A 24591-nucleotide genomic window follows, 5' to 3' on the forward strand; every position below is an offset into this window, starting at 1 on the left:
TACCAGAGGACTGTTGAGCCCTGGTTTGTGGCGGTAGTGGGGATTGAACATGGGATATTTGCTGCCTCCGGCAGGAAAACCTTTTTGCATAAGCATTATGCAGTCTTTCCAGCCCTTCAGCACGCAGTTTTATTGAATGTCGTCCTGACACACTCAGTACGAAGCATCTGTCTCCTGAGGAATTGTAAAACCTGTATGAGTAACGATACCAGAGAGCGGGTCCAAAATTGGAGTGTTAGAGCTGGGGAGATAGCATAATGGTTATGCAAAAATCCCAGCACCACTATAAACCAGAGCAGTGCTCTGGCTAAAAAATAAGAATAGGGTGGAGGGTAGATAGCATAATGGTTATGCAAACAGACTCTCATGCCCGAGGCTCCAAAGTCCCAGGTTCAATTCCCCGCACCACCATAAGCCAGAGCTGAACAGTGCTCTGGTAAAAAATAATAAGGGCAACAAAATCGGAAAAATAGCCTCCAGGAGCAGTGGATTTGTAGTGCAGGTACCGAGCCCCAGCAATCATCCTGGAGGCCAAAAATAATAAATTTAGAAAATTGCGTGGTCCAGAAGGTGGCCCAGTGGATAAGGCATTTGACTTTCAAGTATGAGGTCCTGAGTTCAATCCCCGGGAACACATGTACCAGAGTGATGTCTGGTTCTTTCCTATCATTTCTCATAAATAAATAAAATATTAAAAAACAAAAAAAGTTGGAGTGTTAAAAAGTCCAGATCAAAAATCGCCTCAGCCTTTTTAAAGAAACCAGCGAAGAGGCTGGCATGCTCTCGGGTTTGGGGAAATGACGAGAGAACAGATGATCACCACAACAGGACTAGACCAATACAAGAGTTCAATCCATTGTGCCAGCTTCTTTCGGGAGGATATACTCAGGAGCCAATGAACTGGAGCCAAGTGGGAGAGCCCGCCTCCGAGGCCTTAGAGCCTCTCCTTTCGCCAGTCGGACTCGCCCCATTCTTCTCGTTGATTGGTCGAGGGTCCCAATCCGTCGAGGAAGCGTAGAGTTGCGGCCAATTGACGTGGCGTTACTAGGCGTGTTGTATCCCCGAGGCGGGAGCCATGCCACCAGCGAATTTCCTGATTGGCTCTAGCCCACGGGTTGCTGGGGAGAGCCGCGGAGAGGCGGGAGGGAGGCGCCAGGACAGGCGCTGATTGGCTGAGGTGAGAGCACCTCTCCTTCCGATGATTCGGCTCTTCTCGGCTCAGTCTCAGCGAAGCGTCTGCAGCCGTCGTTTGAGTCGTCGCCACCGCTGCCCCCTCGCAGATCAGGAACCTGCGTCTCCCGCCCGCCCACTGCCCCGGTGCCTCTGGGAGGAAGCGAGAAGGGAGGCCGCCCGCGGGTTTGTCGCCGCCGCTCGCCCCTGCCCCGAGAGCCGAGCCCCGACCCTGCCGGTCGCCTGCCACCCCCTCGTAGCCGTTAGCCGCGGGCCGCCACAGCCGCCGGCCGGGAGAGGCGCGCGCCATGGCCTCCGGAGCAGAGTGAGTGCGCGCGCGCGGCCGCCGCGGGGGCGCGCGCCGGGGGACTCGCCGCGCCGGGTAGGCCCGGTCGGGCCGGGCCGGGGGCGCGTCAGGAGGTGGAGACGGGGAAGGAGGGTCGGGGAGGCGGGCGGACTGACGGACGGAAGCCGGCCGTGAGGGCGGACGGGAAGCCGCGGGCCCGGCCGGGCCGGCTGCGCCCCCGCGCGCCCCCTAGGCGGGGCTTGCGTCGGGCCCGGGTCGGGGCCTGGGCCGGATCGTGCTGTGTCATGCAGGCCCCGCTCGGCCTGGCGGGCGCCCTCGGGACGCCGGGGCCCGGCCCGGGACGTCGTGGGCCTGCACTCGAGGGCTCCGCCGCCCCCCGGCCTGCCGGCCCCGGAAGGCCTCGCGTCCCCGGCCCCGGAGCGAGAGGCCCCCGGGCCCGCCGGCTCCCCCGGCCTCCCCGGCTCCCCCGGGCCCGGTGGGCGTGGACTGAGGCCACGTGAAGGCCTCGGCCGGAGGAGGCCGGAGCCGGGCCGGGCCGGGCGTCTGAGACGGCGGCGGCCCGCAGCTCCGAGGGGAGAGTTGTGGGAGCACCGGGAGCCGGGCCCTGCCGGTCGCTTCTCATCTTCTTCCTACTTTCTTTTCTTTTCTTTTTTTTTAATGCCTGTTATTCCTGTGAGGGAGCTGGCTTTCCTTGACTTTTGTTTTTTAATTTTTTTTTTTTTTAACACGGAGGCTTGGGGGACGGCGTACTTTGGCTTTCGCTCTTTCTAGGTTGTGGCTGAAGTTGGCGTCGCAGGTGGCGTTTCTGTCCGTCCCGACCCCCAAGTTGCTGTGTGTGATGAGAGAATCGGGGTCTCCCACCCTTGCGGGAGGAATCTGGATGGAGCCCGCCTGCCACTGAAATTAGAATCCAAGAGCTTTAGATACCGAAAGAAAAAGGAAACACACGCACACACCCCCACCTGTGAAACTGCTATGCAAAGCGCCTTCCGGGGCTGAAGAGTCATTCGACCTGTGGCTTTTTCTCTTTTCTTTTTTTTTTTTTTTTGCCTCCCTCAAGTTTCAGAATAATCCATATGAAGTGTTGATTATTAATCACCTATTTAAAAGGGCTGTTTGCTAACAGTCCAGTGGCCTAATGATTAGTAACCGTGTTATCTCGTCAGTCTTTTTTGGTTTGTTTTCCAGACTAAAAATAAAAGTAAAAGTAATACATTCTTGTCACTTGGCATCATAGATGGCTGCAGCCTTAGGTCATTTTGATGAGACTTCCCTGAACTCCCTGCAAGTCGCAGGTGTCCCCGTGGGGTTCTGGAAAGGGCTTGACTCTACTTGGGGGGATGCCCCCAAAGAACCTCCAGACAAGCCCTTGGCCCCGGGATTTTTTATTTTTTTTAAAACCAGAGCACTGTTCAGCTCTGGCTTATGGTGGTGCGGGGGATTGAAGGATTTTTTTTTAAACTTACTATTGGATAGAGATAGAGAGAAATTGAGAGGGGAAAGAGATAAGACACCTGCAGCCCAGCTTCACCACCTGTGAAGGTTTCTCCCTGCAGGTGAGGACCAGGGGTTTGAACCTGGGTCCTTGTGCACTGTAATGCGTGCTCTTAGCCAGCTGCACCACCGCTTGGCCCCTGAATTTTCTTTATTTTATGTTTACACCAGAGCACTGCTCAGCTCCGACGTATGGTGGTGCAGGGGATTGAACCTGGGACTTTGGAGCCTCAGGCATGAGAGTCTCTTTGCATAGCCATTATGCTAGGTTCCCCCACCCCTGAATTTTCTTATTTAGAGATTACTTAACTGATCTCGGTGTGGGATTAAGACATAAATCATCTCTAGTGCCAGGATCAGAAATGGGAGGCGAGTTGGAAGTTTTCCTAGAAGGCACTTTTGGGGTTAAGATACAAACTGATGGCTGACTTCTGGCCCCAGTTCCTATAGATCATGGGGGGGGGGGGTCGAGGATTGACAGTCATTTTACTGTGTGGGGAAGAACTGATGGGTTTACATTGCTCTAGTTTATGCATCGATTAGTTTGCCTTGTGTTAAGATTCCCTTTGGGGCTTGGGGAGTTAGCATAATGGTTATGCAAAAAACAAAAAGACTTGTATGCCAAGGCACCAGAGGTCTCAAATTCAATCCCCAGCACCATAAAGCAAAGTTGAGTAGTGCTCAGGAGTCTGTCCTGCAGCGTTTTGCCTGCAGTGTAATGCTGGGGTTGGAAGAGGAAAGTCCACATTTCGAGACGTATAGAATCCAAGATAAAACTTTATGAGGAGTTGGACAGTGGTGCAGTAGGTTAAGCACAGGTGGAGCAAAGGGCAGGGACCAGCATAAGGATCCCAGTTCAAGTCCCCGGTTCCCCACCTTCTGGGGGGTCACTTACAAGCAGTGAAGCAGGTCTGCAGGTGTCTGTCTTTCTCTCCCTTTCTCTGTCTTCCCCTCCTTTCTCCATTTCTCTGTCCTATCCAACAACAACATCAATAATAACTACAACAAGGGCAACAAAAGGGAAATAAATATTTTTTAAAAACTTTGAATAAACAACAAAGGCAACAAAAGGGGAAAGATAGCCTCCAGGAGCAGTGGATTGGTAGTGCAGGCAAAACACACACACACACACACACACACACACACACACACACACACACACACCTACCTTTGAGAGGGTCAGTAACTGTTAGGTGGAGTAGTTTGTTTTTTTTTAAGGTTTTGTTTATTCATGAAGATGTTAGGCAGAGAATGAACCAGACATCACTCTGGTACAGGTGCTGCCAGGGATTGAACTGGGACCTCATGCTTGAGAGTTCAGTGCTTTATCCACTGAGCCACCTTTCGGACCACAGTATGTTTTTATTTTGGGTGTGTGAGGATCATAAAACGTAAATGCTACGGTTGGATCGGACAGAGAGAAATGGGGAGACAGAGGAGCAAAGATAGACACCTGCAGACCCGCTTCACTGCTTGTGAAGTGACCCCCCCCCCTCCTGCAGGTAGGGAGCCGGGGGCTCAAACCGGGATCCTTACCTTGGTCCTTGAGCTTTGCGCCATGTGCGCTTAACCCGCTGTGCTACAGCCTGGCCCCGCCATCTCTTTTTATTTTTTCTTCGTGCAGGTTGTAAAATTAGCATTTATTTATTATTATTTTACCAGAGCTCTGCTCAGCTTTGGTTTGTGATGGTATGGGTATTGAATCTGGCAGCTTCAGGAATGAGAGTTTCTGCAGAATGGTTACATTCTGCTTTCTACCCTGCCCCTAAAGCTGTTTTCTAATAGGAGTGTTCATCTAGTTTTGTTGACTGATACATCTCCCTAGCACAGTGCCTGGCATAATATACTCATTAATTTGAGCAAAGAATGAATTCATGGAGGGGCAAAAAGATAGTTCCATCTGTTAGAACATCAGCTTACATGCTTGAAGCCCCAGAGACTGACTGTTCAGCTCCCAGCATGATCTTTTTTTAATTTAATTTTATTCATTACTATTTACTCATTTATTTTTGGCCTCCACGGTCATCACTGGGGTTCAGCGCTGGCACTGCGAATCCACTGCTCCTCGAGGCCATTTTTCCCCCCATTTTATTGGATAGGACAGAGACATTGAAGGGGGCGGTGTAGAGAGGGAGAGTGAAAAAGACCTGCAGACCTGCTTTACCTTGAAGCATTCCCCCGAAGATGGAGAGTGGGGGACTTGAACCTGGATCCATCCTTGTGCTTAGTACTATGTGCACTTACCTGGTGCACCACCAGCATGATCTTATTTCTGGTTTTCTCTCATATATGCAAATATACAGTGTTCTCTCTGGAGCTTGTGCCATATGACTCACTGCTGGTAGCTGTTTTTTCCTTTGCCTCTAGATCAAGGGTGAGAACAGTCTGGCCCTATCAAGGCAACAGCTGGCTGAACTCAGATTTCAGTAAATGTTATCAGTGATTTTAAAGCTGGTACTTTTTTAAAATTTATTTTTCCTTTTGTTGCACTTGTTTTTTTTATTGTTGTTATGGTTATTGTTGTTACTGATGTTGTCATTGTTAGATAGGACAGAGAGAAATGGAGAGAGGGAGAGAAAGATAAGACAACTGCAGATCTACTTCACTGCCTGTTAAACGACTCCATTGCAGGTGGGGAGCTGGGGTCTCAAACCGGGATCTTTACGCCAGTCCTTGCGTTTTGTGCCACGTGTGCTTAACCCTCTGCGCTATCGCCCGACTCCCGAAAGCTGATATTTTTATATGGCCCACAGATGATGTTACAAATATCCTAATGGCCATTGGCACAAACAAGGTTCCCCACTCTCATCCGATGAGAGAGACTGCAGCTTCATTCAGGAGTCCTACTTAATTCCTCTAGTCACTCCCGTGCGGTGACCTGGGACTCTAACCCAGGTACCATACTGCATGGTCTGCCATGTGATCCATCTGCTGGCCCTCAGATCTTAAATATGTCTTTAAGAGAATTCATGGATAATGTCCTTTGTCCATTACCTCACCTCGCTGTTTTGGGTGAACCTGCACTGAGGTGCCGTACTTCAAGGGAGACTCATTTTGTTGCTGCTTGGGCTATCACTCAGGCTCAGTATAGGAATCCATGGCTCTCAGTGGCCATTTTTCCCCTTTTAATTTTTTTTAAAAAATTTGGTGGGATAGAGAGAAATGAGAGGGAAGGGAGAGAGACCTGCAGACCTGCTTCGCAGCTTGTGGGGAGTCGGGCCTCAAACTCAGGTATTTGCTTAACTGGGAGTCACGTGATCTAGTGACGTCTGGAGGTGAGCTGCGTAAGAAACTTGCTGTTTGGGGGTGGGGGGCTTGGGCTGTGGTGCGCCGTGTTAAGTGCACATAGTGCCACGTGCGAGAACTGGCACAAGGATCCCAGTTCGGCGCAAAGATCCTGGTTTGAGCCCCCGTTCCCCACCTGCAGGAGGGTCGCTTCATAAGCAGTGAAGCAGGTCTGCAGGTGTCTCTTTTTCTCCCCCTCTCTGCCTCCCCCTCCTCAGTTTCTCTCTGTTCCATCCAACAACAGCAAACTTTTTAAAAAGGGGGGGGGGCAGGGCAGTAGCGCATCAGGTTAATTGCACCTAGTGCAAAGGCAAGAACCAGCCCAAGGATCCCTGTTAGGGACTGCAGGTGTCTATTTATATTTATTCATTCCCTTTTGTTGCCCTTGTTGTTTTGTTTTATTGTTGTAGTTGTTGTTATTGATGTCGTCGTCGTTGTATAGGACAGAGAAATGGAGAGAGGCTGGGAAGATAGAGAGGGGGAGAGAAAGATAGACACCTGCAGACCTGCTTCACCGCTTGTGAAGCGACTCCCCTGCAGGTGGGGAGCCGGGGGCTCGAAAGGCCGGTCCATTAACACTTTGCACCACGTGCACTTAACCCGCTGCGCTACCACGCGACTCCCTGTGCACTTGTATTGTAGGCACAGAGCCCCAGCGATAACCCTGGAGGCAAAAACAAAAAGGAAATTTGCTGTTTGGTCTTAGCCTCTAGAAAGTGATAGAAGCTACACATTTTGAGCTGAATTTAGACAGACTCAGACAGCTTTGATTTTGATGAGAGGGATATTAATTTGTCCTATCTATCATCAGCATCTATAAATATATATGTATATATTTTAGTGTTTATATATATATATTTTTTTTTAGAGAAGGTGTGGGAGTTGAACCAGAATATCACTGTAGCACTTGGTAAAGTTAGTATTCAAACTCAGGACTTAATGTGTGGGTCCAGTGCTTTTTCCACTGGACCACAATCAACATTTTCTGATTTTGACTTTCTGAAACAATTTCAAGGAATTGTCTTGCATAAATTGCTGTAAAAACCTTTTTCAGGGGCCAGGTGGTGGCGTACCATCTCCCCTCCCCTTTTCAGTTTCTCTCTGTCTCTATCCAATAAATAAGTAAAAACATTAAAAACAACATTTTTTGAATTTGAAACTCTCTGATGGTTCCAGATCTTCTATTTTTTTTTTTAGTATTTTTAAAAATATTTTATTTATTTATTCCCTTTTGTTGCCCTTGTTGTTTTATTGTTGTAGTTATTATTGTTGTCGTCATTGTTGGATAGGACAGAGAGAAATGGAGAGAGGAGGGAAGACAGAGAGGAGGAGAGAAAGATAGACACCTGCAGACCTGCTTCACTGCCTGTGAAGCGACTCCCCTGCAGGTGGGGAGCTGGGGTTCGAACGGGGATCCTTATGCCGGTCCTTGTGTTTTGCGCCACCTGTGCTTAACCCGCTGCACTACAGCCCGACTCCCTTTTTTTTTTTTTTTTTTTTTTAATCTATTGGGTCCATAATCCTTAATCCTTTGAGATAGATACTAAATACTATAGTACCCATTTTACAGGTGAGGACATCTTTGTCCATAGGAATTATTGTAAATTGTCCAAGATCACAATTCAGCGGTGGAAGGGTTGGGATTCAAACCTAGCAAGTTTAACTACAGGCACCCTGTTCTTTAAAACTAATCTAGACTTGTTTAAGGTTATTTAATTTTTTGTTTTCAAGATTGTATTTATTTATTAATGAGAAGGATAAGAAGAGAGAGAAAGAACCAGACATCACTCTGGTATATGTGCTGCTAGGGATTGAACTCATGACCTCATGCTTGAGCGTCCAATACTTTATCCACTATGCCACCTCCTGGACCATTAATTTTTCTAATTGCTGCTTGGTCTCCACTTGTACTTTCGTGTTCCTAGGTCATCGTAGGATACTAGTGCTCAGAATACCAAGAGCTACTGGGCTAGGAATTGTCACCTTCAGTATGTAAGGAATATTAAGATACTGCCTGGATTATTTTCATTTAGGTTTTCTGGTGTAAAGGCATTTCATTTGCCCATTTTATTTGTTAAGTGGCCTTTAAAGACTTATTTGGTTCCTGGAATTAGAATGTGAACTATTGGCACTGACAGTATTTTCTGTTTTTAGTTCAAAAGGTGATGATTTGTCAACAGCCATTCTTAAACAGAAAAACCGTCCCAATCGGTTGATTGTTGATGAGGCCATAAATGAGGACAACAGTGTGGTTTCTCTGTCCCAGGTAAGTTGGATCTACAGTCCAATCTTTGCTTGTTGCACTTAACCTGGGGGCTTTGCCCAGGTTTCTTTTTTTCATTTTCAGTGAGCAAAGGGTGGGGTTTACTGGACGATCTCAATCTGCAGGGCTAGTAACTTAAAGGTCTTCTTACCTTTTTTTCCTTAGCCCAAAATGGATGAGCTACAGTTATTCCGAGGTGACACTGTGTTGCTGAAAGGAAAGAAGAGGCGGGAGGCTGTGTGCATTGTGCTTTCTGATGACACGTGTTCTGATGAAAAGATTCGAATGAATAGAGTTGTTCGGAATAATCTTCGAGTGCGCCTAGGGGACGTCATCAGGTGTGTGGGGTTCTTGGCCCCTCAGGGAGAGAAGGTCATGTCTCCTGCAATTGGCAACCTGGCCATAGAAAGACTTCTTCAGTCTCAGGGCTATCTTTGGATTCTTCTTTCCTGGGACCTGAAATCTGTCTTTTTGTGATGATTGGGACAAGTACATTTTTAATGACTTTCTTAATTTTTTTTAAGTTTGATTTATTAATGAGAGAACCCAGCGCATTACTCTGGCAGAGTAATGAACTCATAACATCATGCTTTTAGGTATAACACTTGGGTCAGTGTATTACTTCTCAGACTACTTAAAATAAAGTTATAGGGGGTCGGGTGGGGTAGCGCAGTGGGTTAAGCGTACATGGCGCAAAGGGCCGGCTCAAGGATCCTGGTTTGAGCCCCCGGCTCCCCACCTGCAGCGGGGTCGCTTCACAGGTGTGAAGCAGGTCTGCAGGTGTCTTTCTCTTCCCCTCTGTCTTCCCCTCCTCTCTTGCTTTCTCTCTGCCCTATCCAGCAATGACAACAGTAATAATGACAACAGTAACAATAAACAAGGGCAACAAAAAAGGGGGGGGGGAAATAGCCTCCAGAAGCAGTGGATTCGTAGTGCAAGCACCAAACCCCAGTAATAACCCTGGAGAGAGAGAAAAGTCAGAGCTCATTGCATCTTAAGCCCTGCTTTCTTTTGTTGCCACTATGGCTTCAGTGCTCTCTGCCAGCTTTCTTCCCTCACCTAGAAAACCACAGAGACTACAGTCCTGAAGCTTCCTTTAGTACAGCTGCACCAGGCTCAAACCTAAGTCACAGTCATGAGAAAGCAGGCTCACTATCTATGAGAGCTACTTTGCTACCCCTTAGAGCAATTTAGGGTTGCTATTTTAGGATATGTATCTACCAGTAATCTCACTGTGTTATATTAATGGTTTGTTTGGGACTGGTTCCTAGCACCTCTTTTGTTAAAGAATCTAAATTAATCTGGCAAAGAGGCAAACTTAGTCTAAGTTGGGCCAGGGCAGGATAGCTCTAGTCACTGATTTAGGGTACAAGCACCCCCCCCCCCTTTATTTGGTAGAGACTGCCAGAAATTGAGAGGAAGGGGGAGATAGGGACAGAGACTGAGAAACAGCCCTGCTCAGCTCTGGTTTATGGTGGTGCATGGGATTGAACCCGGAACTTTGGATCCTCAGACATGACAGTCTCTTTGCATAACCATTATGCTGTCTACCCCTGCTTTTTATCATCTGACGAGAAACTTATTCTTCATGTTTTTTTATTTCATGTAGTCTTCATCCTGGAGGTGCTTAGTCACTTTCTTAAGGTGTTCTGACTACCTGGGTGAGGTTATTTTTTCTCACTTGCTATTTCTCTGACCAGATGTTTGTGAGACATACTTGGATGTCTCATTGAAGGTCCTCCCTCTTGTGTCTTGTGGGAGTTTCCAGATGTGTAGATCTTTATTTTAACTCACTGAGATTGGACAATTGCTGTCACAAAAGGCTTTCCCCATGACTCTTGAGTGTGACCACTCTGTTTTAGTTGGCTTTGCCCTCATTTCCATCTTACCTTTGCTTCTCTTCCCCTAAAGCCATCCCTGCCATTTCCATTCCACCATAATGCTTTCTGTGCCAGGCCCCTTTGAACACTCAGTTCAGTGCCTGGGGTTCTAGCCTCATTGGTAATGTGGAGTCTGCTTGTTCCCCTCAGTATCCAGCCATGTCCTGATGTGAAGTACGGCAAACGCATCCATGTGCTACCCATTGATGACACCGTGGAAGGCATCACTGGCAATCTCTTTGAGGTTTATCTTAAGCCGTACTTCCTGGAAGCTTATCGACCCATCCGGAAAGGTGAGAGATGTTTCTAGTGACAGCATAAGAAAATAAGGGATCCTTGTTAGGGGTTGGGGTATTCAGGGATAAACTTGGGGACCTTTTTATTCATTCTCATATATGAGTGCATAGATAAATGTTTCTGTGTGCTTTTCCCTTCCTGTCTATGCTCCTCTGGTTACTCATTTTCACTTCCTGTTCTAGGGGCACACGCTGTTTCCCTCTTCATCTCTGACGGATAAGGTGGCCCCCTCCCTGAGCGTATCCTTAAGCGTAGGACTGTGTGCACTTAACTGGATGTGCTACAGCTTGGCCCTCCTTTCTCTCCCTCTCTGTGGTCCCCTTCTCTCAATTTCTGTTTTTATCCTAAGTAGATCTAAGAAGAAAGAAAGATATAGATAGATCAGGGAGGTAGAAGTAGTTAGGACCCAGGGAAATACCTAGCAAACTTGACTTTTTTAATCTTTATTAATTTGATAGAGACAGCCAGAAATTGAGAGGGAAGGGGGGGTAAAAGAGAGACACCTGTAGACCTGCGTTACTTCTTGTGAAATTTTCCCCCTATAGGTAAAGAGTGGGGCTTGAACCCTTGTCCTTGCACATTGTTACATGTGCACTCAACCAGGTACACCACCACCTGGCCCCATGAACTTGGCATTCCAGACCCCATATTTTGATGAGGCATTCTCTTAGTCTTGTGGTTGACACTCATTGCTCCACTTGTGCTAATTGCTGTTACAGGAGACATTTTTCTTGTCCGGGGTGGAATGCGTGCTGTGGAGTTCAAAGTAGTGGAAACAGACCCCAGTCCTTATTGCATTGTTGCTCCAGACACAGTGATCCACTGTGAAGGAGAGCCTATCAAACGAGAGGTAAGGCTTTTTGTCTTGATGGTGGTACTCAGTGTCATGACTACTCAATGGGGCAGTAATGTGACAAATTCATTAAAGTAGGTACTCTTTGGAGGTGACCTAGAGTTGGGGAAACTAGGGTGTGTGTGTGTGTTTCTCCAAATGACTTTATTGGGGAAATAATTCACAAGACAGTTGTCACATGGGTCCTCTATGTTTCTATCTGATACCAGTAATTTTAGCAATCCTGGTTAGACCAAAGAATATAAGGTGGGGTATTTTTTTGAAGCAGGAACTGAGAGTGTAGCTTTGTGGTAGTATATATACTAGTGTGAAGGCTTGAGTTCAGTTTTTAGCACTGCCCTGAACAAAAGGATGATATTAATAATGGCATCCAGGCCTTTTCTCATTTCATAGTTTCCAGTTTAGCAGTCTTAGTTAGAAGAACTCTTCCTAGTGAGAACAAGGACCAGAGTGTGAGGTGAAATGTTATGCCAGAAATCTTTGCTGTGTGATTATTTTTTACAGAATTACTTTGAAGCAGAATTCTTTTCATGTATTTCTACACATCAGATAATTAAAGGATTTGGAAAAACTGAAGTAGTGCTGATACATCATCATCATTATTATTTGCCTTTCTATTCAGGATGAAGAAGAGTCCTTGAATGAAGTAGGCTATGATGACATTGGAGGCTGCAGGAAACAGCTCGCACAGATAAAGGAGATGGTGGAGCTACCCCTGAGACATCCTGCTCTTTTTAAGGCCATTGGTGTGAAGGTGAGCATCCTGGACTTTGTGTCATCGGGTCTAGCTGGCAATTACTACTCGTTCAGTTAGGAAATTGATTTGTTTCATTATTGCCTTGGATTAGAGAAACAGTAATATATTTGAATTTAGAGAGCTCTAAACCTCTAATGACTTAGAATAGCAGGCCAGTTAAATTCTCTGCCTTGTACCTTTTTTTTTTTTTGCCTTCAGGATTGTTGCTGAGGCTCAGTGCCGGCACTGCAAATCCACTGCTCCTGGTGGCCATTTGTTTTCTAGTTTATTGAATAGGACACAGAGAAATTGAGAGGGGAGGGGAGGGGAGATAGAGAAAGATAGACACCTGCAGACTGTTCATGAAGCGACTCCCCTGCAGGTGGGGAGGCAGTGGTTCGAAGTGCAGGCCCTTGTGCCCCACTGCCCGGCCCCCACTGCCTTGTCTCTTTTTTTAGCAGCACTGCTCAGCTTTGGTTTATGGGGGATTGAACCTGAGACTTTGGATCCTCAGGCATGAGTCTCTTTCCATAACCATTATGTTATCAACTGTTTTCTGTATCTTGGTGCACATGCACTGTATAAATATCTTTATTTTCATGGGCACTTAACATGTTGTGTATGTATTAGACCCCAGGAAATAGTTTCAAAGAAGGTAAGGAAAATCATCCCACCGTGATAAATCCTAGAAAGTTGTGATTACTGCAGGGGGTGGACCTCAGGCAACACTTACTTAATTGGCTAAGCTGGTCCTTGCCCTTGCTCTTTGTAAAGTCAAAACTCTTGGCCATAAGGTTCCTTCAGATTTATACTCCTTTCTTAAGGTGACTATTCTCTACCTTTAGTCTTTTTTTTTTTTTTTCCCCTTAGTCTTCTGTACAAGGGATAATTATAAATGTTGCCAGCTTCCTGACAGTGTTTTTTCTGCTGACAAGGGTGGAGTATAAGCTGAAATTATTGTCTTTTTAACAGCTACCTACTTTTGAGGGCTCATTCTTTTGTGCAAGTCTCTGACTGCACATGTTAAGACCCCGTTTGTGTTTCAGGACTGTTCAACTGAGGGCTTATTCTTAACCAGTATCGGTTGTTGTATATTGATTCTTACCCTAGATAGTTGGAAACTACTGGAGCCATTTTGGGGGTAGGTAGTGTTAGGGAAAAGTCAAAGTTTATACTTTGTGCTCTGTACTGATTCTCAGCCTCCTCGGGGAATCCTTCTCTATGGACCTCCTGGGACTGGGAAAACCCTGATTGCTCGAGCAGTGGCAAATGAGACTGGTGCCTTCTTCTTTTTGATCAATGGTAAGAATTCTTCTAGCTCATGTTTTAGTGATCCACCTAAGCAAGATTCATTCTCAAGAATTGGAGAGCTCATGGACACATTCATTGGTGTATATGTCTTTGTGTACACTTTTGTATCTTATACTGGGATATATTACAGACAGATAAGCAATAAGGGAAAGGAATTCTATTCTGGTACCCCTTGGCCTATTTCTTGCCTTGAGAAAGACTGCATAAGCTGAAGGCATTTAGTGTGTTTTGGGGGAGAATATATTTATTGAGAGGGCTTTAGAGAAGATTGAGATTTTTCTGGTCCTTTGAGAATGATATTTAAGTGGTAGTGATCCACTGCTGTGCTGCTTCTGCTTTAGCCAGAAATCCCATAGCATCTATTGTCATCTTTACACATACTGCTACTCTGTGAGATAGTTACTAAATCTTACCTAACATCTTCTCATCCAGGACCTTTCTGTGGACTGGGCAAGTATCCAATGTCTTTAGGAATTTGGGAAGGATACAGTTTTTGCTATTTTTTCCATGTTATTCTTTCAGGTCCTGAGATTATGAGCAAATTGGCTGGTGAATCTGAGAGTAACCTTCGTAAAGCCTTTGAGGAGGCTGAGAAGAATGCTCCTGCTATCATCTTCATTGATGAGCTGGATGCCATCGCTCCCAAGAGAGAGAAAGTAGGAACTTAGCTGAGGGGATTTTGAGGGTGGGTTAAAAGGTCCTGACTCCACTTCTGACTAGATCTTTCCTCAAAGACCCATGGAGAGGTGGAGCGGCGGATTGTATCACAGTTGTTGACTTTGATGGATGGTTTGAAGCAAAGAGCACATGTCATTGTTATGGCAGCAACCAACAGACCAAACAGCATTGACCCAGCCCTACGGCGATTTGGTAAAGCCCCTATATTTCAACTCTGTTCTTGCTCAGAGAGGTTATATAGCTTAATCTCCTCGATCCTATATCTGTCCTTATTCTAATTCACCTAGTTCTGAGGATTGCTTGACAATCTCTGGATTGTCTAGGGCCCAGGGATCCTTTCTCTTGTCTGATGCACCTGAGGTGATCAACCATGCTGTTTTACTTTGAAGCTGAGAAGAATGTTCCTATTACTGTTTTTATTGGTGAGACTAAAAGATTTCCCACGACATGGAACTTTTTTCAGAAACTTGTTAGTGGGGCTGGGTGGTGGTGCACCTGGTTGAGCGCACACATTACAGTGCATAGGACTTGAGTTCAACCCCCCCACCCCCCGCAGTGGTGAAACAGGGCTGTAGGTGTCTTTCTCTCCCTCCCTCTCTGTCTCCCCTCCCCTCAATTTCTCTCTGTCTCTATCCAATAACAAATAAATAAAAATATTTTAAAAGAAAGAAACTTACTAGTGAGAATAAGGGGAAAGAGCCAAAGCATGATTCTGCTTTATTGGATTGCTAGGGATCAAACTTTAGGCCTCATATTTACAAATCAGATGCTGTGGCACTGTGTTCTTATGGACTATGAATTAGAATTTTATCATTGCTAATATCAGGACAGTCCTCTTCCCTTTGGATCAACAATTAGCTTTATCATCTCTTCATACACTATCCCACAGGTCGCTTTGACAGGGAGGTAGATATTGGAATTCCTGATGCTACAGGACGCTTGGAAATTCTTCAGATTCATACCAAGAACATGAAGCTGGCAGATGATGTGGACCTGGAACAGGTGGAGTGATGTGGGCTGAGCAGAAGTTAGAATTTTTGTAGGCAATTGAAGGTTCATTCCTACTGGTATCAGGATTGAGCTCTTGATTCTCACCCTGTCTATAGACAGGAAACTGGGTAGAAGCCTAAGCATGTCAGGAAAGTGATTTTTTTCCCCTTATGTTTGATAGGATGTTGAGATAGAGAGGGATAAAGTTATCTATGCCACTCTTTTATCACTTGTGAAGCTTGCCCTCTGCAGGTGGTGACAAGGGGCTTGAGCCCAGGTCCTTGGGCTTGGTAATATGTATGCTCAACTAACTGTGCCACTTCCTGGTCCCAGAAAACTGATTTTGATTCTTGGCCAGAGGAAAGAAATTGATCTCAGATTGAATCCAAGAGAGTGGGATTTGCATGTCTTTCACTTGAACACTATATTTGAGTAAATAAGAATTTGGAGGCAGCTTTATTTCCAAGATTAAGCATAGGCTTGAAAACTTAAAAGTCTAGGAAGTGATAGAACTGCTCAGGAAAATGGAAGCACCAGAATTTTTACTCCTTTTACTTTTACCAGAGCAGGGCTCAGCTTTAGCTTAGCTTAGCTTGTGTGTGTGTGGGCCAGGGGGGTGGGGGGGGTACTGTACCTGGGATCTGGAGCCTCAGGTATGAGAGAGTCTTTGTATAACCATTATGCTGTCTTAACACCCCCCTCCCCCCAATTATATTATTTCGGGTCCTTCTAGGTTTTAGAGACAAAATAGTAAATAAATCTTCTTCTACAGGTAGCCAATGAGACTCATGGGCATGTGGGTGCTGACTTAGCAGCCCTGTGCTCAGAGGCAGCTCTGCAAGCCATCCGCAAAAAGATGGACCTCATTGACTTAGAGGATGAAACCATTGATGCCGAGGTCATGAACTCTCTTGCAGTTACTATGGATGATTTCCGGGTAAGTACTATACCCCCATCTTCCAAGTACACACAAGCTGTTGGGCACTATCCTTGCTTTATCTCCTCACCCTCAACTTTTTTCCCCCTTTTTAGTGGGCTTTGAGTCAGAGCAACCCATCAGCACTCCGGGAAACTGTTGTAGAGGTGCCACAGGTGACCTGGGAGGACATTGGAGGCTTGGAGGATGTCAAACGTGAACTTCAGGAGCTGGTCCAGGTAGGAGAGTAGCTTATTTCATTGCTTTGGTACATTGTAATTAAGCTGGCTGGTCTAGTGATACTGGCATGTTCATTGTAGGAATCCTGACAACATAGTTTGGAAACTAATATTCTCAGGTTTGAGGACTAAGGACTCTGCTCCTGAGGAACCGTGGGGTAGTGAGGAGGATGCTTGTCTGGTTAGGCTTCTTTCAAATCAGATACGAGGTATCTGTGGACTACTGTTCTTTCCCCTAGTATCCTGTGGAGCACCCAGACAAATTCCTCAAATTCGGCATGACACCCTCCAAAGGTGTACTGTTCTATGGACCTCCTGGCTGTGGGAAAACCTTGCTGGCCAAAGCCATTGCTAATGAATGTCAAGCCAACTTCATCTCCATCAAGGGACCTGAACTGCTCACCATGTGGTTTGGAGAGTCAGAGGCCAATGTCAGGGAAATCTTTGACAAGGTAAGCTACCAGAGCTGGCACATCTATTCACCTGCTTGAGGACCTGTAGGGACACCAGTTGATTCTTAAGGAGAGTAAAACAGTTTCACTCTGGCAACTCAGTTGGTCACTTTTTCTTTTCCTTCTCAGCTATTATGTTAATACTTGTGTCCATCTGTCCTCCTTTTAGGCCCGCCAAGCTGCCCCCTGTGTACTTTTCTTTGATGAGCTGGATTCAATCGCTAAAGCCCGTGGTGGTAACATCGGAGATGGTGGTGGGGCTGCTGACCGTGTCATCAACCAAATCCTGACCGAAATGGATGGCATGTCCACGAAGAAGAATGTGTTTATCATTGGCGCTACCAATCGGCCTGACATCATTGATCCTGCTATCCTGAGACCTGGCCGTCTTGATCAACTTATCTACATCCCGCTTCCTGATGAGAAGTCCCGTGTTGCCATCCTCAAAGCCAACCTGCGCAAATCCCCAGTTGCCAAGGCAGGTGTAATAAATGGGGGAGGGGGGCTGTTGAGTCTTTTGGGTAATATAGGATAATCTCTCATTCCGGACAAAAAAAATTGGGGGTTTCTTTTTTTTTTAAATTTATCTCTTTATTGGGGAATTAATGTTTTACATTCAACCGTAAATACAATAGTTTGTACATGCATAACATTCCCCAGTTTCCCATTTAACAATACAACCCCCACTATGTCATTTATCATCCTTCATGGACCTGTATTCTCCCCACCCACCCACCCCAGAGTCTTTTACTTGGGTGCAATATTGGGGGTTTCTGAGTTAGAGTTATAAAGGAAAGATGGAAGAGTGTGGTTATTAGGAACATCTAGAATCATGAAACAGGATATTTGAAAAGGTGACGATGCAAATTGGAGCAGCACTTGCTTGAGTGACTCGACTATAATGGGAGAAAAGGCCAAATGCTGAGCAGCTGGTTCTTCTTTTAGGATGTGGATCTGGAGTTTCTGGCTAAGATGACTAATGGTTTCTCTGGAGCTGACCTGACAGAAATTTGCCAACGTGCCTGCAAATTGGCCATCCGTGAATCCATTGAGAGTGAGATTAGGAGAGAACGGGAAAGACAAACCAACCCATCAGCCATGGTGAGTGTATACTCTTTTCCAAGTTTTTCCAGTTGTGAGGTACCATGGGACAAGGTTCATCATACTTTAGACAAAGGGTATAAGGTTTTGGAAAGATCTTTATATTTTATAATATAAAAGTGTAAGCTCCAAAAAGGATTTTTTTTTTTTGCCTCCAGGGTTATCTCTGGGGCTCAGTGCCAGCACTACAAATCCACTGCTCCTGGAGGCGATTTTTCCCATGTTAATGCCCTTATTGTGGTTGTTATTATTGTTATAGCTGTTGTTGTTGAATAGGACAGAGAGAAATCAAGAGAGGAGGAGAGAAAAAGACACCTGCAGACCTGCCTGTGAAGCGACTCCCCTGCAGGTGGTTTGAGCTGGGGCTCAAACCAGTATCCTTAGACCATGTGCACTTAACCCACTGTGCTACTACCCAGCCCCCGATAGGGATTCTTCATAAGTCTTTAAATGAATGGAGTTGCTGTGTGACTGCCTCCTTTCATTCTACTCTCCACATGACTCCCCCTTGTCCCAGCCCCCCTCTCCCTAGTTAATTATTATGATACTGATCTTAGGAAGCAATCTCAGGTCACAACAATTGGAGTAACTTCTCAGTGGAAGAAATAAGCTTTGAGCAGGGCAGTGAAGGGAGAATAGAATTTCAGTAAAGGAAACAGGTAACCCAAATAACTTGCTTAAGAAGCAGTGTGGGAGTTTGGAAAACCTGAGTAGAATTAAGAGAGTATGCATAACTGTGAGACTGGGGAAACAGTGACTTTCTTCCTCCCTTCCCCCGCTCCTCATCCAACCAGAGCACCGCTCGGCTCTGACTTGTGGTGGTGCTGAGGGTTAACTTGGCACCTCTGAACCTCAGGCATGAAAGTTGGTTGCGTGGTCCGGGAGGTGGCACAATGGATAAAACATTGGATTCTCAATCATGAGGTCCCGAGTTCAATTCCTGGCAGCACATGTACCAGAGTAATGTCTGGTTCTTTCTCTCTGCCTATCTTTCTCATTAATAAATAAACAAATCTTAAAAAAAAATAATAATGGGAGTTGGGCGGTAGCACAGTGGGTTAAGCGCACATGGTGCAAAGTGCAAGGACTGGTGTAAGGATCCCAGTTCGAGTCCCTGACTCCCCACCTGCGGCGGGGATTGGGGGTTGCTTCACAGGTGGTGAAGCAGGTCTGCAGGTGTCTTGTCTTCCCCTCCTCTCTCCATTTCTCTCTGTCCTACCCAATAGCAATGACATCAGTAACAACAATAAAACAAGGGCAACAAAAGGGAATAAATAAAAAAAGGAAACAAAAGGGAAAAAATAAATTAATTTTAAAAAAATTCTAAAGAAAGTTGAAAAGAATTTTAAAAAGTTGAAAAGTTAAAAGAATTCTCTAAAAAAGAAAGTCACACTGTATTTGTGACTTTTTAAATCTAGGTTTATTGGGGTTGGGTAGTGCACCTGGTTAAGCGCACACATTACATGCTCATGGACTTGGGTTCAGTCCCCTAGTCCCCACTTGCAGGGGAAAAGCTTCATGAGAGATGAAGCAGGGCTGCAGGTGTCTCTGTGTCTTTTTCCTCTATCTCGTCCTCCCTCTCAATTTCTCTCTGTCTCTGTCCAAAAATAAAAATAAATTGGGCCTGGGTGGTGGCTCACCTGATTGAGTGCACATGTTGTGCAAGGACCCGGATTTGAGCCCCAGTCCCCATCTGCAGAGGGAAAGCTTTGCGAGTGGTGAAGCAGTGCTGCTGGTGTTTCTCTTTCCCTCTCTATCTCCCTCTACCCTCTTTCTGGCTGTCTATCCAATAAATAAAGACAATTAAAAAATTTTAAATCTAGGTTTATTGACGTATAATTTTTAAAAATTATCTTTATTTATTCGATAGAGACAGCCAGAAACTGAGAGGGGAGGGGGAGATAGAGGGAGAGAGACACCTGCAGCCCTGCTTCACCACTTGTGAAGCTTCCCCCTGCAGGTGGGGACGGGGACTCAAACCCGGATCCTTGTGCACTGTAACCTGTGCGCTCAACCAGGTGCACCACCACCTGGCCCCTATTGAAGTATAATTTATATCTTATGATGCCTGTCCTTATATTACTATTATTATTTACTCCTTTGTTGGATAGAGACAGCCAGAAATCAAGGGAAGGGGGTGATATAGTAGGAGAGAGACTCTCAAAGCTTTTCCCCTGCTTGAACCTGGGTCCTTGTGCATTGTAACATGTCACTCAACCAGGTGTGACACCACACAGCCTTGATGCTTACCCTTTCTAGGTTCACTGTTTTTAAACAAGAGCACTGCTCAATTCCAGCTTCTGGCAAATTATCGGCTTTTGAAAAAACAACATATATATATATTAGAACTACTACCCCCGCTGAAATAATTCTTATCACTCCAAAAAGTTCATGTGTCAAAAAGTTCATGTGTGTTACATTAGTGTTACTTTCTCCAATGAAAGCCCATGGCAGTCAAGATTATGGTTTTTTTTTTTTTTTTTTTTTTTTTTTGCCTCTTACAGAATGCATTCACAGGTTTATAGGCAGGGCAGTGACTCAGTTTTTAGGAAGATGGGCCTGGCAACTTCGGTTAGATTGGGACTGCCAGGAAGATCAGTAATTACAATAGTGGGGCGCAGCAGGGACAGGCAAAGAGTATAAGGTAGGGCTTACCTAACCCAGGCGGTCTGTTTGCCTACTGTATAGGAAGTAGAAGAAGATGACCCAGTGCCCGAGATCCGCAGAGATCACTTTGAGGAAGCTATGCGTTTTGCTCGCCGTTCTGTCAGTGACAATGACATTCGGAAGTATGAGATGTTCGCTCAGACTCTTCAGCAGAGTCGGGGCTTTGGCAGCTTCAGGTAACTTATAGCTTATAGTGGGTGATGATGATGACCGGGTGTAGTGGGTGGCCTGAGGCGGCTAAAGTGTTACTGGGAAAATAACTACAGCGGCCATGCGCTAACTCTCGTTTCTTTGGTTCTGCTTTTCTGCAGATTCCCCTCAGGAAACCAGGGCGGAGCTGGCCCCAGTCAGGGCAGTGGAGGCGGCACAGGCGGCAGTGTGTACACAGAAGACAATGATGATGACCTGTACGGCTAAGTGATGGCAGCCTGCGTGTATTGAGCTGGCCTGGCTGGACCTTGTTTCCTGAGGGTGGGGGCGCCTGCCCAGGAGGGACCAAGGGTGCGCCCACAGCCTGCTCCATTCCTCAGTCTGAACAGTTCAGCTATAGTCAGACTCTGGACAGGGGATTTCTGTTGCAAAAAAAAAAATTTACAAAAATGATAAAATAAAGCGATTTTCATTTGGGAGGCGGAGAGTGAATTACCAACAGGGAATTGGGCCTTGGGTCTGTGGCATTTCTGTTGTAGTTTGGGGCAGTGCAGGGGGACCTGTGGGTGTGAACCAAGACACTACCACCATTCCCACAGTAAACCATCTGCACTTCACTCAGTGCTGCCCTTGGCCTCCCTTCCTCTACCCAGCCTGGGCAGGCGGCTGAAGGGCCACAGTTGCTGGGTGTTTATATAGAGAGTAGGTTGATTTCATTTTACATGCTTTTGAGTTGATGTTGGAAAACTAATCACAAGCAGTTTCTAAACCAAAAATGACATGTTGTAAAAGGACAATAAACGTTGGGTCAAAATGGAGCCTGAGTCCTGGCCCTTCTGCCTGCTTCTTTTCCTGGGAAGGGCCTTGACCTGCCCTGGGCTTCTCTCAATATCAACGCATTCTTGCGAATGTGAAGTCCTGGAAGTAAGATTGCATCCTCTTCCCCTCCTGATTAACATCGGTTATGATAACGTTGCTTCACCTGCAGTAGCACTGGATAGGACTGACGGAGCTCAAGATGAAAATATGGTGTCCAAGATAAAAAAAGAAAGAAAAAATATGGTGTCTCCCACCTTACTGTTGGGGATGGTTTGTCCTGCAGAGCCCCCTTTTCCTGACCATTTACGGGATTAGGATATCCTTCCTCAAATATAGTCTCTGTCTGGAAATGTTCTTTGAATACACCTCAAAATCCCAAACACGCACTGCCTGAAGATAAAGTAATGCCCATCTTTCCCTATTAGATGGGGCCAAATATCATTTTCTTGACATACAGTTCCAGCATTTGATGTGATTTTTGTTCAGGTATAATAGTTAACAACCATATGGTGCTGGGATCAATACCAGAGAGTTGTGGTGCAGAGATGGCTCGTAGCTTCAAGTTCGTAATACTACTAACAGTAACACTAGGTCAGGCCTATGATAATTGCAAGGACACGGGTAATTTTACTGACGGAGTAAACGGGGGCATCTCAACTTTTAGGTGTTTTTGCACTTGTGTAATTTGAATTTTGATCGACTCATTTTTTGGCTTTCCACCATTTGGGGATCCTGGTGACAGCTTTCATTTCCACTCTAAAAATTGTCACTGTGCTTCATCCATTGTGAATCAGACAGCTGTGAGGTCAAGAGACAAAAATTCTTACATCAAAAGACCTTTCATAACCACTGTCAAGTTAGGGAAACCTACATACAAGTTCTTTCCCACAAAACCTGGAGAAGGTTTGTGTTGGGATGGTTGCTCTGCTTCCACTTGCCAGATCGATGGTGCTCTGTAGGTCCTTTGGAAAAACCAAGAGCAAACTTTTACTGAAAGATGTAGCTCTGGTGCTTTCTTCTCTTTTGTAGCCTCATTTCTTGGTCTGGTTATCTGACCCCTAGTGCTTTGTCAGTTCACACCTTGGAAAGCTGCATAAACCAAGAGACAAGTTATATAGTCTTCTGTAGGGAAAATTCTGGTTTCTTCAGTGCCAAAGGAATTAGGATCTAAACCATAGCTGATCACTTCTCATTTGGTAAGTGCTTTAATTAGAAGATGGGTTTTTAATCAAGAATAGGGCTTCAGTAGTCAGAGGTACAGTCAGCTGGTAGAGTGTGTGCCTTGACCTACATGCAGCCCAGGTTTTAGTTCTAACATAGCATGGGATAGACAATGGCAGTGGTATGCCACACAGGCAAGAGCAAAAAGGACTAACAACATATTTGGGTCCCAGATAATGATACTATAAGACCAGAGAAATAGTACAGAGCACACCGTACTGAATAGTACTCTGGTCTCATGAAAATAAATCTTTAAAAGGGAAATATGAAGGAGTCAGGCTGTAGCGCAGGGGTTAAGCACAGGGGCTCCCCACCTGCAGGGGAGTCGCTTCGCAGGCGGTGAAGCAGGTCTGCAGGTGTCTTTTCTCTTCCCCCCTCTGTCTTCCCCTCTCCCATTTCTCTCTGTCCTATCCAACAACAACATCAACAATAACTACAACAAAAATTAAAACAAGGGCAACAAAATACATATTTTTTAAACCATTTACACTTTTTATTTTTTTCCCTTTTGTTGCCCTTGTTTTATTGTAGTTCTTATTGTTGATGTTGCTGCTGTTGGATAGGACAGAAATGGAGAGAGGAGGGGAAAATGGGGAGAGAAAAACACCTGAAGGCATGATTCACCGCCTATGAAGAGACTCCTGCAAGTGGGAAGCCGGGGGCTTGAACCGGCATCCTTGTGCTGGTCCTTGCACTTTGCGCCACCTGTGCTTAACCCACTGCGCTATCGCCCGATTCCTCCATTTACATTTTTTAAAAATATTTATTCCCTTTTGTTGCTCTTGTATTGTTGTAGTTATTATTGATGTCGTCGTTGTTGGATAGGCCAGAGAGAAATGGGGAGAAGAGGAGAAGACAGAGAGGGGGAGAGAAAGACACCTGCAGACCTGCTTCACCTGTGAAGCGACTCCCCTGCAGGTGGAGAGCCGGGGGCTCGAACCAGGATCCTGACGCAGGTCCTTGCACTTTGCCCCACCTGCGCTTAACCCACTGCGCCACCGCCCGACTCCCTCATTTACATTTTCTATAGAAAAAAGTTTTTTAAAGAGGGGGCAGGGATATATGGGTCTACTATCCCCATAAAGAAGGTTCTGAGGGTGGGGTGACAGCATAAAGGTTATGCAAAGAGACTCTCATGCCTGAGGCTCCCAAAGTCCCAGGTTCAATCACCCACACCACAATAAGCCAGAGGTGTGCAGTGCTCTGATATTTGCCTCTGTGTCTCTCTCTACATCTCTCTCAAAAATAAAGTAAATAAAATACAAAAAAAAAAAAAACCCTAGTGGCAATAAAACATTTTCAATAAAAAGTTTCTGTCCATTTCTAGTATTAATTTAGTGGGATTGTGGCAAATGTTAGTTTGCTGTCCTCTCTAGCTCAACAAACTTTTTTTTGCCTCTGGGGTTATCACTGGGGCTGGATGCCTGCACCATGAATCCACTTCTGTGGCTTTTTTTAAAAAAAAAAACCTTGATTTTTTTTTTTCTTTTTGGATAGGACAGAGAAATTGAGAGAGGAGGGGAAGTCAAAACAACAGCCCTGCTTCACTGATTGTGAAATGACATCCCCACCTCCCACCCCCCGCGCTGCAGGTAGGGAGCCAAGGGCTCAAACCAGGATCCTTGCATGGGTTGGACCCCCTCAACAAACTATTGAGGCATAAATAAATGTAAAATTAGTTTTGGTTTGGGGGCCACGTGGTGGCACACCTGGCTGAGCACACTTATTACAGTGTGCAAGGACCGCGGTTCAAGCCCCCTTC

At 45.8% G+C, this 24591-nt stretch overlaps 1 protein-coding gene across 1 annotated transcript; it reads left to right on the forward strand.

Moving 5' to 3' along the window:
* The first annotated feature begins 1178 nt into the window (after nt 1-1178).
* Nucleotides 1179-21607, forward strand: VCP (valosin containing protein). Its single transcript, XM_060199249.1, has 17 exons — nt 1179-1495; nt 8411-8522; nt 8685-8857; nt 10550-10692; nt 11416-11546; nt 12172-12303; nt 13485-13587; nt 14119-14252; nt 14331-14466; nt 15164-15276; nt 16037-16201; nt 16297-16419; nt 16659-16871; nt 17041-17349; nt 17817-17972; nt 20661-20815; nt 20951-21607. The coding sequence occupies exons 1-17, from the start codon at nt 1479-1481 to the stop codon at nt 21054-21056; spliced, it is 2421 nt and encodes an 806-aa protein (XP_060055232.1). The 5' UTR covers nt 1179-1478; the 3' UTR covers nt 21057-21607.
* The last annotated feature ends 2984 nt before the right edge of the window (nt 21608-24591 follow it).

This window comes from Erinaceus europaeus, chromosome 10 (assembly GCF_950295315.1).
Source record: "Erinaceus europaeus chromosome 10, mEriEur2.1, whole genome shotgun sequence".
In the NCBI taxonomy this organism is placed as follows: domain Eukaryota; kingdom Metazoa; phylum Chordata; class Mammalia; order Eulipotyphla; family Erinaceidae; genus Erinaceus; species Erinaceus europaeus.